At 39.1% G+C, this 15,669-nt stretch overlaps 1 protein-coding gene across 1 annotated transcript in view; it reads left to right on the top strand.

Moving 5' to 3' along the window:
* TTN (titin) overlaps window positions 1-15,669 on the top strand; it is a 285,964-nt gene that overhangs the window by 17,940 nt on the left and 252,355 nt on the right. The window contains exons 13-30 of the mRNA XM_082466160.1: window positions 2,984-3,274; window positions 3,371-3,493; window positions 4,690-4,971; window positions 5,232-5,297; window positions 6,011-6,269; window positions 6,486-6,546; window positions 6,660-6,875; window positions 7,798-7,940; window positions 9,188-9,393; window positions 9,945-10,178; window positions 10,289-10,533; window positions 11,364-11,635; window positions 11,753-11,917; window positions 12,018-12,186; window positions 12,294-13,984; window positions 14,130-14,411; window positions 14,982-15,248; window positions 15,346-15,618. Of these exons, the coding sequence (XP_082322286.1) occupies window positions 2,984-3,274; window positions 3,371-3,493; window positions 4,690-4,971; window positions 5,232-5,297; window positions 6,011-6,269; window positions 6,486-6,546; window positions 6,660-6,875; window positions 7,798-7,940; window positions 9,188-9,393; window positions 9,945-10,178; window positions 10,289-10,533; window positions 11,364-11,635; window positions 11,753-11,917; window positions 12,018-12,186; window positions 12,294-13,984; window positions 14,130-14,411; window positions 14,982-15,248; window positions 15,346-15,618 (5,245 nt within the window). The remainder of the gene's footprint in view (window positions 1-2,983; window positions 3,275-3,370; window positions 3,494-4,689; window positions 4,972-5,231; window positions 5,298-6,010; window positions 6,270-6,485; window positions 6,547-6,659; window positions 6,876-7,797; window positions 7,941-9,187; window positions 9,394-9,944; window positions 10,179-10,288; window positions 10,534-11,363; window positions 11,636-11,752; window positions 11,918-12,017; window positions 12,187-12,293; window positions 13,985-14,129; window positions 14,412-14,981; window positions 15,249-15,345; window positions 15,619-15,669) is intronic.

Here is a 15,669-nt window from a genome sequence, read left to right as displayed (position 1 = left end):
TTTTCCATTTTTTATTATTAACAGCTAGAGATTCTCCAGAAGTTGATGATTGAGATTGCATGCAGGCTAATTTTAAGATACTCCATGGACATTAAAAAAAAGTGTTCAAGTAAATAATGACTCTTACTGTCAAAGAGATGTACATTTTGAAGTACAGTATTAAGTATAAATAAATCCAGTATATTACAGTGTAGAGTATGAACTTATTTCAGGCAAAACCCCATAATTTTCATCATGTGAAACTCTACCTTTTTTTCTCCCTGTAAATATCAGATGAGAAAAGAAGCTGAGAAAATTATGGTGCCTGCTGTAGTAGCTCCCACTAAAGCTGAACAAGATGCAATATTAAAATCTAGAGAAGAAATTATCCAACCAGAATAAATATACATCAACCATACAAATGTTATTTGTAGCATCTATTTGTGGCTATGAAATTTCTGTGAATTTACCTTCTTCCCAGGACTCTATACCCCGGGTGAACTATTTACCTAACTTTATTCTTTATTGCTAATATAGTAATTGGAAATTAGCAACTAAAGTTTTCCAATTTCTTTAGCGTCATAACTGAGTCCTGTCTGTATTTCCGTCAATGCTGTTTTCTATCTCTACGTCTTTGGGGTTTTTTTTTCTAAGACAGGATTTAAGATCAGCTTTTTTAACATTTATGTAAGTCTAATATTGAATGGCCTATCAGTCTTCTAGAAGTCTCATTGACGACAGAAATTCCAATATGTAACATACTTCATGAGTGATTATATTTACATTTTTGCTCTGAATCGCATAAATTTGACTATCTTATTTCTGTTGTTAAAAATTAGCTAAAAAAAAAATTAGCTAAGAATGGAAGCTCAGAAAATGTCTAGACCCAAAGAAATAGTTACCACTGCAAAAATCTGCTGAACCAGCCACCCTGCCAAGAACTAGAGAAGGATCTGCCATTAAGCGAGAACAAATACATCTTTTTCATGAGGATATGAAAACTGATGCTGTGGACGTGACAAGCATTGTTTCATCCCATTTCGTCATCAGCTCTCCTGACTTTTCATCCATGATGAGTCGTCGTGCTCCTGCAGCTCCATTTAATTGCTTAACTGATCAACAGAACGTTAGAGACCATTAGACTCAGTCCAGCTCTTCCAGTGCAACAGTCAGCACTTCTAGTTGTGGAAAGTCAGATTAAGTAACACTTTTCTTTGTGTCTTCTAAATTAATTCTCAGCTTTAAACTGGTATGAGTTAGGGTCTCCAATTCTAGTCCAATTCTTCTTCCTGATTATCTAGGTTCCAAAAATATGAAGGATATTAGAGTCAGTCCACTAAGAAATAAGAGCAGCTATCAGCATAGATTACTCATTTGGGGTTGTCCATCAATGAGTATATGGGTCCACCAGCATATGTATATAGAGTTGACATACGTTAACTAAGGAAAGAACATATAGATGCTTCCCCAACTTAAAATATCTTACTATAGTTAAGATTCTTTTTTGCATAAGTTTTAAATTAAGAATAACATTCATATATGTCAGTTAGCAAAGGACAATTTCTTTGAGCTTAAGTTTTCTCATTATTAAAATAAGTAAAATGAAGACTCAAACTATTTCATAGACTGGTTGAAAGATTCAAGTGAGATATAATGTAAATGTAATCATTCTATAAGCAAAGTAATTTATGTGTGTGTGTGTGTGTATACAGTTGAAGATGTTAACATTTTAAAACATCTATAAAATTAAAGTCAACTAATGGCCTATATGGTTTAAAAAAAGAAACAACCAGAAGAATGAACTTAACCCACCTAATCCTCACGTATATTTTACATTCTTCTAAGATGCAATCTAAAGTGAAAATGGTATCTGCAATTCTTCAAGGCAGATTAGATTGTTTGTGGCTTCCTAGATGGAGAACTGGGTGAAGCCTATAATCACTAAAGGCCCAATTTCGTCTCAGAAACACCTCATTTATATCTTAAATGGTTCAGAGAATAATTTTAACAGATATAGAGGTAGCACACTTGAAAAACACTTCAGATGCAATCTAGATTCTATTCACAGCAGCAGAAAAGAAAACTGAACATTAATAAAATATTCCAGCATTCTTTTAAAGAGCACTGATGGACACGGTGATGTGATTTTTGCGATATGCTGTTTCCAAGTACTGCAGAGAATAATAACATATGAGCCGTATCAATTGGCTTGCTTTCTTTAAAAGAGAAACTCCTTTGCAAAATGTGTTCCCATTTACGATAATCAGATTCATGGAAATGAGAAAACAACATTTCTTTTTCCTTCTTCACTTTAACTTACAATAGTAATGACAGTAAATTGAACTTTGCTGTGAAAGATTGTTCTCTTGAATCCAAATATGATAACACTTTCATTTTCATCACGGTATCTTCATTCGTGTGTTTTAAGAAAGATACTTTCTAATAGATTAAAAATTTTTTATCCCTAGGGAATCATAAGTAAATTAATATGTTCCCTGTGTGTTCACAAGTTTTCATGTTATCTCAGATTTGCATGTGACTGTACAATTCTGTAGCAACTGATTTTTCTGGATGGGACTGTGACAGTATTGAGTGCATTTTTATCATCACCGTCATTGCACCAACACCAGACTAAATGATCGGCAATAAAAATAATCAATGAAGATAACCAACCCCGAAGTTCTGATTTCACAAGTGCTAATTGACTGTCTGCCATGGACAAAGTACTAGACAAACTCAAAACCTCCTTACTATTTTACATACATATTGTCCTATGTTGTGTTTATGTGATTTAATGTCTACTCTAAGCAAGGATTCATAGAGTGTATCTAACTAGATGTCCACACATTATAATCACCAGTGAAATATTAAATTCTTAAATGCATTTCTAAGTCATATTTCTGGAGACATTAACATAGTTGTGTAACGTAGGTGCCGTCGGCCCATCGTGCCTTTAGACATGACTGACATTACTGAGTATTAATTCTGGAAACCTTATCTGCAGGTGGGCGTTGGGGAAAAGGCGGAAGCTGTAGCAACAGTGGTTGCTGCAGTAGACCAGGCCCGAGTTCGAGAGCCCAGAGAAGCCGGGCATGTTGAAGAAATGTATGCTCAGAAGACCACTTTGGAGTACGAGTACAAGGAGCACGTTTCTGCCGCCAAGGTAGCTGAGCATCCGCCACGTCCAGCCTCAGAACCCCACATTGTCCCTAAAGCAGTCAAGCCTGGAGTGATCCACGCTCCTTCTGAGACTCATATCACAACTACGGATCAAATGGGAATGCACATATCACAGGTGAGTCTGGAGCCACTGGCTGTTCCCGGGAAAGCAAGCTTAACTGCTGTGGTCACCTGGTGAACACGAGTATCACTGAGTTCCATTTCCATGCAGATCAAGAAAACTACAGATCTAACAAGTGAAAGATTAGTCCATGTGGATAAACGCCCCCGCACAGCAAGCCCTCACTTTACCGTTTCAAAAATTTCTGTTCCTAAGCCAGAACATGGATATGAGGTAAGAAGTTAATGAGCTGGACAAAGAAATGTTAGGCTCAAAGGAAGAAAGTATCTAATGTGTGACGTAGGGTATCTTTGGCGAAAGCCAACGTGGGCCTCTTTTTGATGATGTCTGTTTTCACGGTGGACTCAGAAACCCCTAAAGTCTGAAACTTGCCCAACAGGGTGCGCCTAGGCTAGCAGTTGGTTATCTTACACCTCTGAGAAGACACAAATCCATACAGGCTTCTTTCTTTTCACATTTTGTAAAAGGTGGTGTGTTACACAGTTCAGTTTTCCTTATTCTCTGAGACATTTCAGAGTAACTTAAATGAGAATTGATACCAATAATAAAGACAGACATTGAGAAATCATGTGTTCGTATCCTCACTGTAGCAAAATGGAGAGGTGGTACTGTGTGGTAGTTGGGCTGGATTGTGGAATCACACAGCCCTGGATAAGTACCCTGGCCTCTGCCCCTTATTAGCTCTGTCATCAGGGGCAAGTTAGTACATGTAAAAACCTTAGCAAGTTGACAGGGCCTAATAACCCTCAATGTTAGTCACAACTGTTCTTACTTTACACACCCAAGGCATAGAATCTAAACTTTGTATGCTTCAAAGGATTGTAAGGTATATTTAATACCTACATTTGAGATAGTCTCAAATTACTATTGAAACCAAATAACCATGGACAGCAATAGAATAAAAAGAGTAAGGAAGCCCTTAAAATATTTTTCTAAGCATCTCCATTTTCACCTTTCACACAGATTTGTGGCCGAAGCCTAAATGTGCTATTTTAAAGTAGTTCTTAGGAATTAACCAAGTATTTAAAATTTTTATTATTTTTAAATTTCCCACTGTAATATTTTCAAATACAGCTTCATTGGGATGGTTAAGTGAAAATTCATGACCGAGTTTTAGAAGACCTTCAGTCCCTTTATGATAAGAGCGTAAAATAAGAAGCTCTAAGTATAACTCTGTAAGAAAGATTTTCAGATACATTTTAGAAACTGGCAGGAATGACAATGAGCTTTATAACTGGCTTATCTCTGACATTTCATTAACTATAAAAGTGATCATGAGAACAATAAAAAAGGGGCCATATAGAAAAGAGACTCAGACTCACCCCAGGAATACTAGTGGCAAAGCAGTTCCGAGTAATGACTGGGATGACAGTTAAGTGACTTTATTTTCTGACTCCGTTGCTCTTCAGGCATCAATAGCCGGTAGCGCTATTGCCACGTTACAAAAAGAGTTGTCAGCCACATCTGCTGCTCAGAAGGTCACCAAATCCGTGAAGGCACCTACTGTGAAGCCCGCTGAGGCTAGAGCGAGAGCAGAGCCCACGCCTTCACCCCAGTTCCCCTTTGTGGACACACCAGAGACTTTTAAGAGTCAAGCTGACATTGAGGTGAAGAAGGAAGTCGGGGTGGGCATCACTGGTGACGCAGTCCGCGAAGAGCACTTCGAAGTACTGCACGAGCGTGAAGCCAAGGTTGGTCACCGGAGCGCCCGCTGTCTCTTGATCCATTCCTATGGAGGAGGGCCAGGCGCTTGGCCAGTCTGTGCTACCGAAGTGGTCAGCCAGGTGTCCTGCCTTTCTCCATCACCGTGCTCACACTTCATTTTATTGAGCATGGTGTGGGTCAGAGCTCTTTTTCTCAAGTTATTTTTATGATTTTGCATATGCTAAGAGCTTATGAGGCTTCCCCTAATTTCCTGAGCATTTTGTAACATCCTTTGTAAAAATTGCAGGTAACAGAAACAGCGAGAATACCTGCGCCTGTTGAAATCCCTGTTACTCCACCAACTTTAGTCTCGGTGAGTAAAGTTGATTGTGTTGGATCATATGCATATCTGATCAAATAATTTTCATATATGCAAAGATCAGTTTCTCAAACTGGAAAATTCCATGAGTGCATTTACAAGTACTAATTTTAAGACCACATACTATTTGGCAAGGAAAGGGGGAATTCTGTGTGACAGCCATCAGTCATGTATTCAACAGATTTAATGAGTTTCTGTTATGCATATGGCATATCACAAGACCAGTCTGGCCCTCTTTGAAATCTTTGTCTTACTATCAGAGAAGATGTATGTAAATAAGCGTAATAAAATGTAGAAGGTGATAAGCACTTCAACAGAGGGAGCGACCGGAGGAGAGCTAGATTACTTCCAATTGAAGGTAGCGTGGAAAGCTTTGCTGAAGAGGCAGCATCTGCTGCTGAGCCTTCAAGCTTCGTTAGGATTTGAATATGTGCAAAAAACAGAGGGTACAGAGTTGCCCCATTATATGGCATTAATACAGTTCTACCCTATGAACCTGGAAAGGCCTTACATTTATTTCAGATTGGGGAATATTCCAATTTCCAAGGGAGTTTCTCTACTAATATTTCTAGAGTCTTGATCTTAAGAAAGTATTTTATGACAATTAGAGTGTGCAAGGTCAAAGCTCCCCCACATTTGTTACAGCACATAGAGATGATTCATGAATATGCACACGTATCAATACTTCCTTTTTCTTCTCTCTTTAGGGCTTAAGGAACGTGAATGTTATTGAAGGTGAATCTGTCACCTTCGAGTGCCACATCTCTGGATACCCATCCCCAAAAGTGACATGGTACAGGGAAGACTACCAGATAGAAAGCTCCATTGATTTCCAGATAACCTTCCAGAGTGGAATTGCTCGTCTTATGATTCGTGAAGCCTTTGCAGAAGACAGTGGGCGATTTACTTGCAGTGCTGTGAACGAGGCTGGGACCGTCAGCACATCCTGCTATCTAGCTGTGCAAGGTCAGTGGTCACACCCCCACCAACCTTCCACGCATGCCATTACTGTCGCCTGACACTTCTTTTCACCGTACGGTGTCTGCACACCTCGCAATGGAGCGCCCTTTTGGAACTGAGGGGTTGATTATGGGGTCAACTTAACTGTGATGCTAAGGAGAGGTCACTAATGAAACAAACTAAACACCTGACTTAACAAGAGAAACTTCTGTCTTCTTCTAGTGTCAGAAGAGTTTGAAAAGGAAACAGCTGTGGCTGAGAAAATTACCACAGAAGAGAAACGGTAACACTTTTTTTTGCTAATGAGTTTTGTTGTAGTACCGTTTTGCTTTTTCAGTCCTTTCGTATTGGCAACTTGCAGTCCAGAAGCTAATATGAAGGGAATTCTCTTTCCAGCTTTGTCGAATCAAGGGATGTGATAATGACAGATACTAGCATCACAGAGGAACCAGCAGGGCCTGGAGAACCTGCCGCTCCTTTCTTTATTACAAAACCAGTGGTACAGAAACTGGTAGAAGGTGGGAGCGTTGTATTTGAATGCCAGGTTGACGGCAACCCAAAGCCCCACGTCTACTGGAAGAAGGCTGGTGTTCCTCTAACCACTGGATACAGGTATTTTGATATTTGAATGATAGAGTTCTCTGTGATTTGTCTGATATGTATATGAAGCCAAGAGAGAAGTAGAATTTACCTACCCCACCATCCCTCAAAGGTAGGCTCTTTTGTCATGGAGCCTTCATAGTGTGCTTTGAGGTATCTTCATGTTTTCATACGAAGTCTTATTGAGGAACAAAGCTATGTGACAAAAGTGGATGGAAGATACATTTCTTTATATTCTATTTTGATTCACTTATAGTGCTAGTGAAATGGAGAAAATGGTGTGGATTTTTACACACACAACATATTCTTCTAGAAGGGATTGGAAAACAACTTTCAATAAAAATGCTTAGTAATTAAGCCACTAAAAGATAAAAGAAAAAGGGTCATGTAATGAAGAAGAAAGCTAGTTATACATGAAAATCTATGCTAATAAATTTGCTGCAATTGAATATAAAATTTAGCTTTGAATTTCCTGCAACTTAAACAATCTAAAAATGTAGCCATCGTATCTTGAGAAGAAATATAGTGTACCAAAGGCTTAATATTGAAATGTTTAAAGGAATTTATTTTGATTATTCATTTGATCTTCACATAAAACAATGAACAAAATAATGAGCAAAGGGAAATATCTTAAGTGTTTAAATGGCCTCATCATTTACTAACATAAACACTGAAGCCCCTTATTTCCGTACAGTTGATTCTAGTAGTATTATAGTCTATTATTTATTTTTAAAAATATATTACTATTATTTAAAATGAAAATTTTAACTTGCTTGGCCCGCATTACTCATGCTCATGCATTTTCCTCTATTTTCAGCAATCTTATATTCTATGGTGGAGCTTAGTCCCATGTTTAGGATCATTGAATTTTATACCACAGATCCACATAAGGGTTACTTGTGGCTGAATTTTTTGTTTGTTCATTTCCATAAAGATACAAAGTGAGTTACAACAAACAAACTGGAGAGTGCAAACTGGTGATTTCGATGACGTTTGCCGATGATGCTGGAGAATACACTATTGTTATTCGTAATAAGCATGGAGAAACTTCTGCATCTGCCTCCTTGCTTGAAGAAGGTGAGTGCAATTCTAAGTGGTTCCATGTGCACAATAAGAATGGAAATGCAGGGAAGTAGCAGTGCCGTGTGATTGTCAAAAGGCCTGTTGCTATATCCTGGTTCTGATACTGGCTGTGTCCCCATCTGACCCATCTCTTGGCCTCAGCTGTATAGGAAATGTTTTAGATCACACAGCCTCCAAAGCCATACCAGTGCTAAACTTCGAAGGTTCTAACAATAGTTTCTTTTCGGTACATTTATTTCTAAGCATATAATGCCTTTGAAAATGCAGGGATTCTAAATCCAGTTGCCTTCCAGATCCAGACAGATATTAGTGATCACAAGGCAGACAGTGGCAAACTGGAGAGAGTATACGCCCTGCCTCAAGGGGGCAGTAGCTCCCCAGCTCCAGTACGTTGTTGCCAGGCACGCAGTACCAGGCTCAGTGTTGCTAGAGCTTCCGATATTTTTTTTTTTTAACATCTTTATTGGAGTATAATTGCTTTACAATGGTGCGTTAGTTTCTGCTGTATAACAAAGTGAATCAGCTATACATATATATACATCCCCATATCTCCTCCCTCTTGCGTCTCCCTCCCACCCTCCCTATCCCACCCCTCTAGGTGGTCACAAAGCACCGAGCTGATCTCCCTGTGCTATGCGCCTGCTTCCCACTAGCTATCTACTTTACATTTACATTTGGTAGCGTATATATGTCCATGCCATGGAGCTTCTGATGTTTTAAAGAAAAGCTAGAAATCAGTATTTTCAATATTTATAAGTAATTTGAAAAAAAAGTGTAATAACATTTAGGTTAAACAAAATGTATCTGTGGGTCTCCGTTATCTTTGCCTAGATGTTCGCATTTATAGTGGTCCATCCACGTTCTGTCTCATTTGAGCTGCACAAAACTCCTTAGGGTTAGGATATTATCCCCATTTGGCAAAGCACTCAAGACCCAGGAAGATAAATGAATTGCCAAAAGCCACATGGCAAATTAGGAAGACCTCTAGGGTTGATCCCCAAAGGACTGACCACTAGTATAAAATTCTTTCTACAATAGTAGTGGCTGCCTTGACTTGCTAACATAAGTTTGGGTTTGAAATTCAATCTAATTAGTCTATATTGAGCACTTTGATAGTAAAATTTGGCAGATCTGGCTTTTGGTTATCAACTTTCCGTGGTGTAGGACTTGCTTGAATGAACAGTGGCATGAAGGCTTTTTCATAAGAACATTAAAAATTAACTTATGTTCTTAACTCCTAGCTGATTATGAGTCACTGATGAAGTCCCAGCAAGAAATGCTTTACCAGACACAAATGACTGCATTTGTGCAAGAACCTAAAGTTGGAGAAATAGCACCTGGATATGTATACTCTGAATATGAAAAAGAGTATGAAAAAGAACAAGCCTTAATTAGGAAGAAAATGGCCAAAGATACTGTAATGGTCAGAACTTTTGTGGAAGACCAGGTGAGTATAACAATAATGACCAAGTAAATCACTTCATACATTATACTTTCCTCCCACAATGCCCCTCTTTTTGTTTGATATTTTCATTTTCAAGTGATAGGTCAGGGTTAGACTGCTATAAACATGTCCAGGTTCACTGCTGACGAGGTTCCTTAATCTTCATAACATGTTGCACTATGACTTTAGAAATAGGAATTACATATAAGCAGGAAAAACAAATACTAGCACAACCAAGTTCATTACTGCCAACATTTTTTCATCAGTAGGATGAACATCGCATATATAACCCATACTCTTAGAATGTCATTGACCCAAGACACCACAGCATGAACTGACAAAGATGACTGGAATGCAGATTAAAAACAAAACAAACAATGACCCATCTAATTCTCACTGAAAAACAAACAAAAAAGCAAAAACAAAAGCCTTCTAGATTTTTCTTCCAGTTAAAAATTTTAATCAAACCTTATCTATGAAATGAATACTCTTAAGGAATTTCTGTCAGTCGGCATATATCTTTTTAATAAAATGTCATCTTTTTCACTGCGTAGGAATTCCATATTTCTTCCTTTGAAGAGAGACTTATTAAAGAAATTGAATACAGAATAATAAAGACTACATTAGAAGAACTTCTTGAAGAAGACGGAGAAGAAAAGATGGCAGTTGACATTTCTGAATCTGAAGCTGTTGAAGCAGGATTTGATTTAAGAGTCAAGAATTACAGAATTCTTGAAGGGATGGGTGTTACTTTTCATTGCAAGATGTCTGGGTATCCATTACCCAAGGTAAAATATAAACATTGATCATACCTCCATGCTACAATAAAGACATAAATAGGTTACAGTATAACCATTTTATCTAAATTTTATTGACATATGCATGATATTATTTGCAGATTGCATGGTACAAAGATGGCAAGCGCATCAGACATGGAGAGAGATACCATATGGACTTTCTACAAGATGGCAGAGCTAGTCTGCGCATACCTGTTGTTCTTCCAGAAGATGAAGGCATCTATACCGCGTTTGCCAGCAATATTAAAGGAAATGCAATTTGCTCAGGGAAATTGTATGTGGAGCCCGCTGCACCACTTAGTGCTCCGACTTACATACCCACACCAGAGCCAGTCAGCAGAATCAGGTAGACTCGTGATAATTTGTGTTGACTAGTATTGAAATTGTTCAAAACACCAAATATCTCTGTAGCAAATTGCTATTGTGTGGCAGAAAAAATTGAAGGCTGAGATAGCACAGAAATTTGCCATTCGCAATGCTGGCAGTTGCCCAGTTTTTATTTCTTGTCCCTATGTAAGCTGAGAAAAGCATTTTCATTGTGCAGCATATTATTTATTTTGCCAGTGCTGTAGCTAACGTAATGAAAGCTATAAAGGTTTATTTGACATCAGATTTTACATATGTTACCCTAATTTATACAACAACCTTGCCATGGAAGGATTATCATTGCTATTTTGGAAGTGGGAACACTGAGCTTCCATGACCCTGTGAAAATTGCTTTAGTTCACCCTGCCTGTGTGGTGGTGTCAGCACTTGAAATCCAATCCAAGCCAATCAGGCTGCAGTGTATAGATGGAGTTTGGGATTTTTTCAAATATAATTTCTATGTTTTTCCTCTTCTGGGATAAAGAAGTATAATTTTCTTTTTCCATAAATGTATTCATGTGGTTGTTTAAGCAACCAGCATTTATTGAAATATTTTGGTAGTTGAACCAAAAAGGTTCGGTAACTAATTAAACCCAGTGGTGAGGGAGAGACAGCATTAAGGACCATTCTAAATGAACAGCATAGCTTTGGGGGCAATAATAATGTATTCCTTTTTGGATCCCAGCAAGTTTGAGGTACCTTTTAACACGTACACAAAGTAAATTCTAAAATAACATTAAGAAAGAGCTTTGGCTTGCTGAGTTTTCTCTATGCCTCATGAAAATATTCTGCTTTGCCCTTTTTTTTCAGATCCATCTCTCCACGTTCAGTGAGCAGATCTCCGATACGCATGTCCCCTGCACGGATGTCCCCTCTACGGATGTCCCCTGCACGGATGTCCCCTGCACGGATGTCCCCTGGACGTAGGCTGGAGGAAACAGATGAGTCACAGCTTGAGAGACTGTATAAGCCAGTCTTTGTGTTGAAACCTACTTCTTTCAATTGTTTAGAAGGACAGACTGCCAGATTTGACTTAAAGGTCGTGGGTCGACCTATGCCAGAGACCTTCTGGTTTCATGACGGTAAGTATAAGTTTTTGCTCATAAATCATTAAACACAAAAATAAGCTTATATGTATGTCTAACAATTTAACAATAACTATTTTAACATGTTTTCTTTTTTACTCAATTTTTTTACAGGTCAGCAAATTGTCAATGACTATACCCATAAAGTAGTCATTAAAGAAGATGGTACCCAATCACTAATTATTGTCCCTGCAACACCCAGTGATTCTGGAGAATGGACTGTGGTTGCCCAAAACAGGGCAGGAAAATCATCAATTTCAGTGATTTTAACCGTGGAAGGTATTTGCTCTGAAGATTAAAAAAGAAATTACCTTATCACTTGGGTTATAAACAGGTAGTTCAGCCCTACTCACTCAGAGTCATGACCTTTCTCTTTCAGCTGTGGAACATCAGGTAAAACCAGTGTTTGTGGAAAAACTGAAAAATCTCAACATAAAGGAAGGTTCCCGACTTGAAATGAAAGTCAGAGCTATGGGTAACCCCAACCCTGACATCGTATGGTTGAAAAACAGTGAAATCATTGTACCTCATAAATATCCAAAAATCAGGTAAGTTTGCTTGAAAAATAATAAAACTAAGCTCATTACACAAATCCAATAACCAAGGAAGCCACAACTACTTCTGTACTGATGATTAATTTTCCCACTTTTAATAGAATTGAAGGAACCAAGGGAGAAGCTGCGCTTAAAATTGACTCCACTGTCAGCCAAGACTCTGCCTGGTACACTGCAACTGCCATTAATAAGGCTGGCCGAGACACTACAAGATGCAAAGTAAATGTTGAAGTTGAGTTTGCAGAGCCTGAGCCAGAGAGAAAATTAGTCATCCCACGAGGGACATATAGAGCAAAGGAGATTGCAGCCCCAGAACTAGAGCCCCTCCATTTGCGATATGGTCAAGAGCAATGGGAAGAGGGTGACCTCTATGACAAAGAGAAACAACAGAAACCATTTTTCAAGAAAAAACTCACTTCCTTAAGACTCAAGCGCTTTGGGCCTGCCCACTTTGAATGCAGGCTAACACCAATTGGTGACCCAACGATGGTGGTGGAATGGCTCCATGATGGAAAGCCACTGGAAGCTGCCAACAGGCTCCGTATGATCAATGAATTTGGGTATTGCAGCCTTGATTATGGAGTTGCATATTCCAGAGACAGTGGTATCATTACTTGCAGAGCTACTAACAAATATGGAACAGATCATACATCTGCTACCCTTATTGTCAAAGATGAGAAGAGTCTCGTGGAAGAATCTCAGTTGCCTGAGGGGAGGAAAGGCTTACAGAGAATTGAAGAATTAGAGCGGATGGCTCATGAAGGTGTTACAAGTGTGACAACCGATCAAAAAGAGAAGCAAAAGCCAGACATCGTCTTGTTCCCAGAGCCAGCAAGAGTACTTGAAGGGGAGACCGCCAGATTCCGTTGCCGAGTGACAGGCTACCCTCAGCCCAAAGTCAACTGGTACCTCAATGGGCAGCTCATCCGCAAAAGCAAAAGATTCAGAGTTCGCTATGATGGCATTCATTATCTGGACATCGTGGACTGCAAATCATATGATACAGGTGAAGTCAAGGTCACTGCAGAAAACCCTGAAGGTGTGATAGAGCATAAAGTGAAGCTTGAGATCCAACAGAGGGAAGATTTTAGGTCTGTCCTTAGGCGAGCCCCTGAGCCAAAGCCTGAGTTTCACGTACATGAACCTGGAAAACTTCAGTTCGAAGTACAAAAGGTAGACAGACCTGCTGACACCACTGAAACTAAGGAAATTGTGAGGTTGAAAAGGGCTGAAAGAATTGCCCATGAAAAAGTGTCTGAAGAGTCAGAAGAGCTGCGTAGTAAGTTCAAGCGCAGGACTGAGGAAGGCTATTATGAAGCCATTACTGCTGTGGAGCTCAAGTCTCGTAAGAAGGATGAATCCTATGAAGAACTTCTAAGGAAGACAAAAGATGAACTTCTCCACTGGACCAAAGAGTTAACTGAAGAGGAGAAGAAAGCCCTTGCTGAAGAAGGCAAAATCACTATTCCAACTTTTAAACCCGATAAAATTGAACTAAGTCCTAGTATGGAGGCTCCTAAAATCTTTGAAAGAATCCAAAGCCAAACAGTGGACCAAGGATCTGATGTACACTTCCGGGTCAGAGTGGTGGGGAAACCAGATCCTGAATGTGAGTGGTACAAAAACGGTGTAAAGATTGAGCGCTCTGACCGAATCTACTGGTACTGGCCTGAAGACAATGTTTGTGAGCTGGTCATAAGAGATGTGACGGCTGAGGACTCTGCCAGCATCATGGTGAAAGCCATCAATATAGCTGGGGAAACCTCAAGTCACGCATTCTTACTCGTCCAGGGTAATTTGAATTTCTTTCATTTGATGGATCTGTTTCTATTTATCCATGAATATCCAGTAATGTATTTCTTTTTATTTTCTTTTCCCATTATCCAAATTGTGAATTTAATTTAATGTGCTTTTTTTTTTTTTCCTTTTTCTTATAGCCAAGCAATTGATCACTTTCACACAGGAATTACAAGATGTTGTTGCTAAGGAAAAAGACACCATGGCAACATTTGAATGTGAAACCTCAGAGCCATTTGTCAAAGTGAAATGGTATAAGGATGGCGTGGAGGTTCACACGGGAGATAAATATAGGATGCTCTCTGACAGGAAAGTTCACTTCCTCTCCGTCCTGACAGTTGACACATCTGATGCTGAAGACTATAGCTGTGTACTTGCGGAAGATGAAAACGTAAAAACAACGGCTAAACTTATTGTCGAAGGTAGTAAATAATGATTTCATTCCTAAGTTTTAAAGTCACCCTTAGTATGTGATAAAATTAGCTATGCAATTTTCACTTCATAAAACGAATTACTTGGGAATTAAATATAAGCTCCATAGCAAGACTCATGAATTTATACTGGTAATTAAGAATATTGACAATTTGGATTTTGTATTTTTAATTTTTTTGGCCGCACTGTGCGGCATGTGGGATCTTAGTTCCCCGACCAGGGATCGAACCCACACCCTTGGCAGTGAAAGCGCTGAGTCCTAACCACTGGACCACCAGGGAATTCCTGACAATTTGGATTTTGAAAAGCAAGGTCATTCTGATACCTTGCTTTTAAATTTTTTATTGAAATATAATTCTGTGCTTTAAAAATAATTTTTAAATTAAAGTAACTCCTTTTAATTGACAATTTATTTCTCAGTCCAGCAGTTAGATATTAAGAATATTCCTGATAGTATGGGGGGGGGGGCGGGATAAGAGATTTACAAGGAATTTTCTCTATCCTAAGTCTAGATGCATAACTCTCCAGGGAAATTAACTTCTCCTTCTCTTATGCCTCAGGTGCAGTCATTGAGTTTGTGAAAGAACTTCAGGACATAGAAGTTCCAGAATCATTTTCAGGAGAGTTAGAGTGCATTATAACCCCGGAAAATATAGAAGGCAAATGGTATCATAATGATGTGGAGCTTAAATCCAATGGCAAGTACACAATTACATCTCGCCGTGGACGTCAGAACCTCACAGTCAAGGATGTGACCAAAGAGGACCAGGGAGAATACAGCTTTGTTGTCGACGGGAAAAAGACAACCTGTAAACTAAAGATGAAACGTAAGCCTTCCCCTTCCTGTCAGCCTGCAGTGAGCATCGCTATGGCTTATTGATAATAAATAATCATAACATTCTTTTTTCTCCCCATATTTCACAGCCCGCCCCGTTGCTATCCTACAAGGACTCAGTGATCAAAAAGTCTGTGAGGGTGACATTGTTCAGCTTGAAGTTAAAGTCTCCTTAGAGAATGTGGACGGTGTCTGGATGAAGGATGGCGAAGAAGTGCAGCCGGGCGACAGGGTTCACATTGTGATAGACAAGCAGTCACATATGCTGCTTATTGAAGACATGACTAAGGAGGATGCTGGACATTACTCCTTCACCATTCCTGCCCTTGGACTGTCAACCAGTGGGCGCGTCTCTGTCTACAGTGAGTGCGACTTACATAGTCTTGTTGTATGCTGTCAAGTGAGCACACATT

This window comes from Balaenoptera physalus (assembly GCF_965194825.1).
Source record: "Balaenoptera physalus genome assembly, chromosome: 6".
NCBI classification, from domain to species: domain Eukaryota; kingdom Metazoa; phylum Chordata; class Mammalia; order Artiodactyla; family Balaenopteridae; genus Balaenoptera; species Balaenoptera physalus.
Note: the sequence above shows the minus strand (reverse complement) of the source record. Positions and strands in the feature narration are given on the sequence as shown.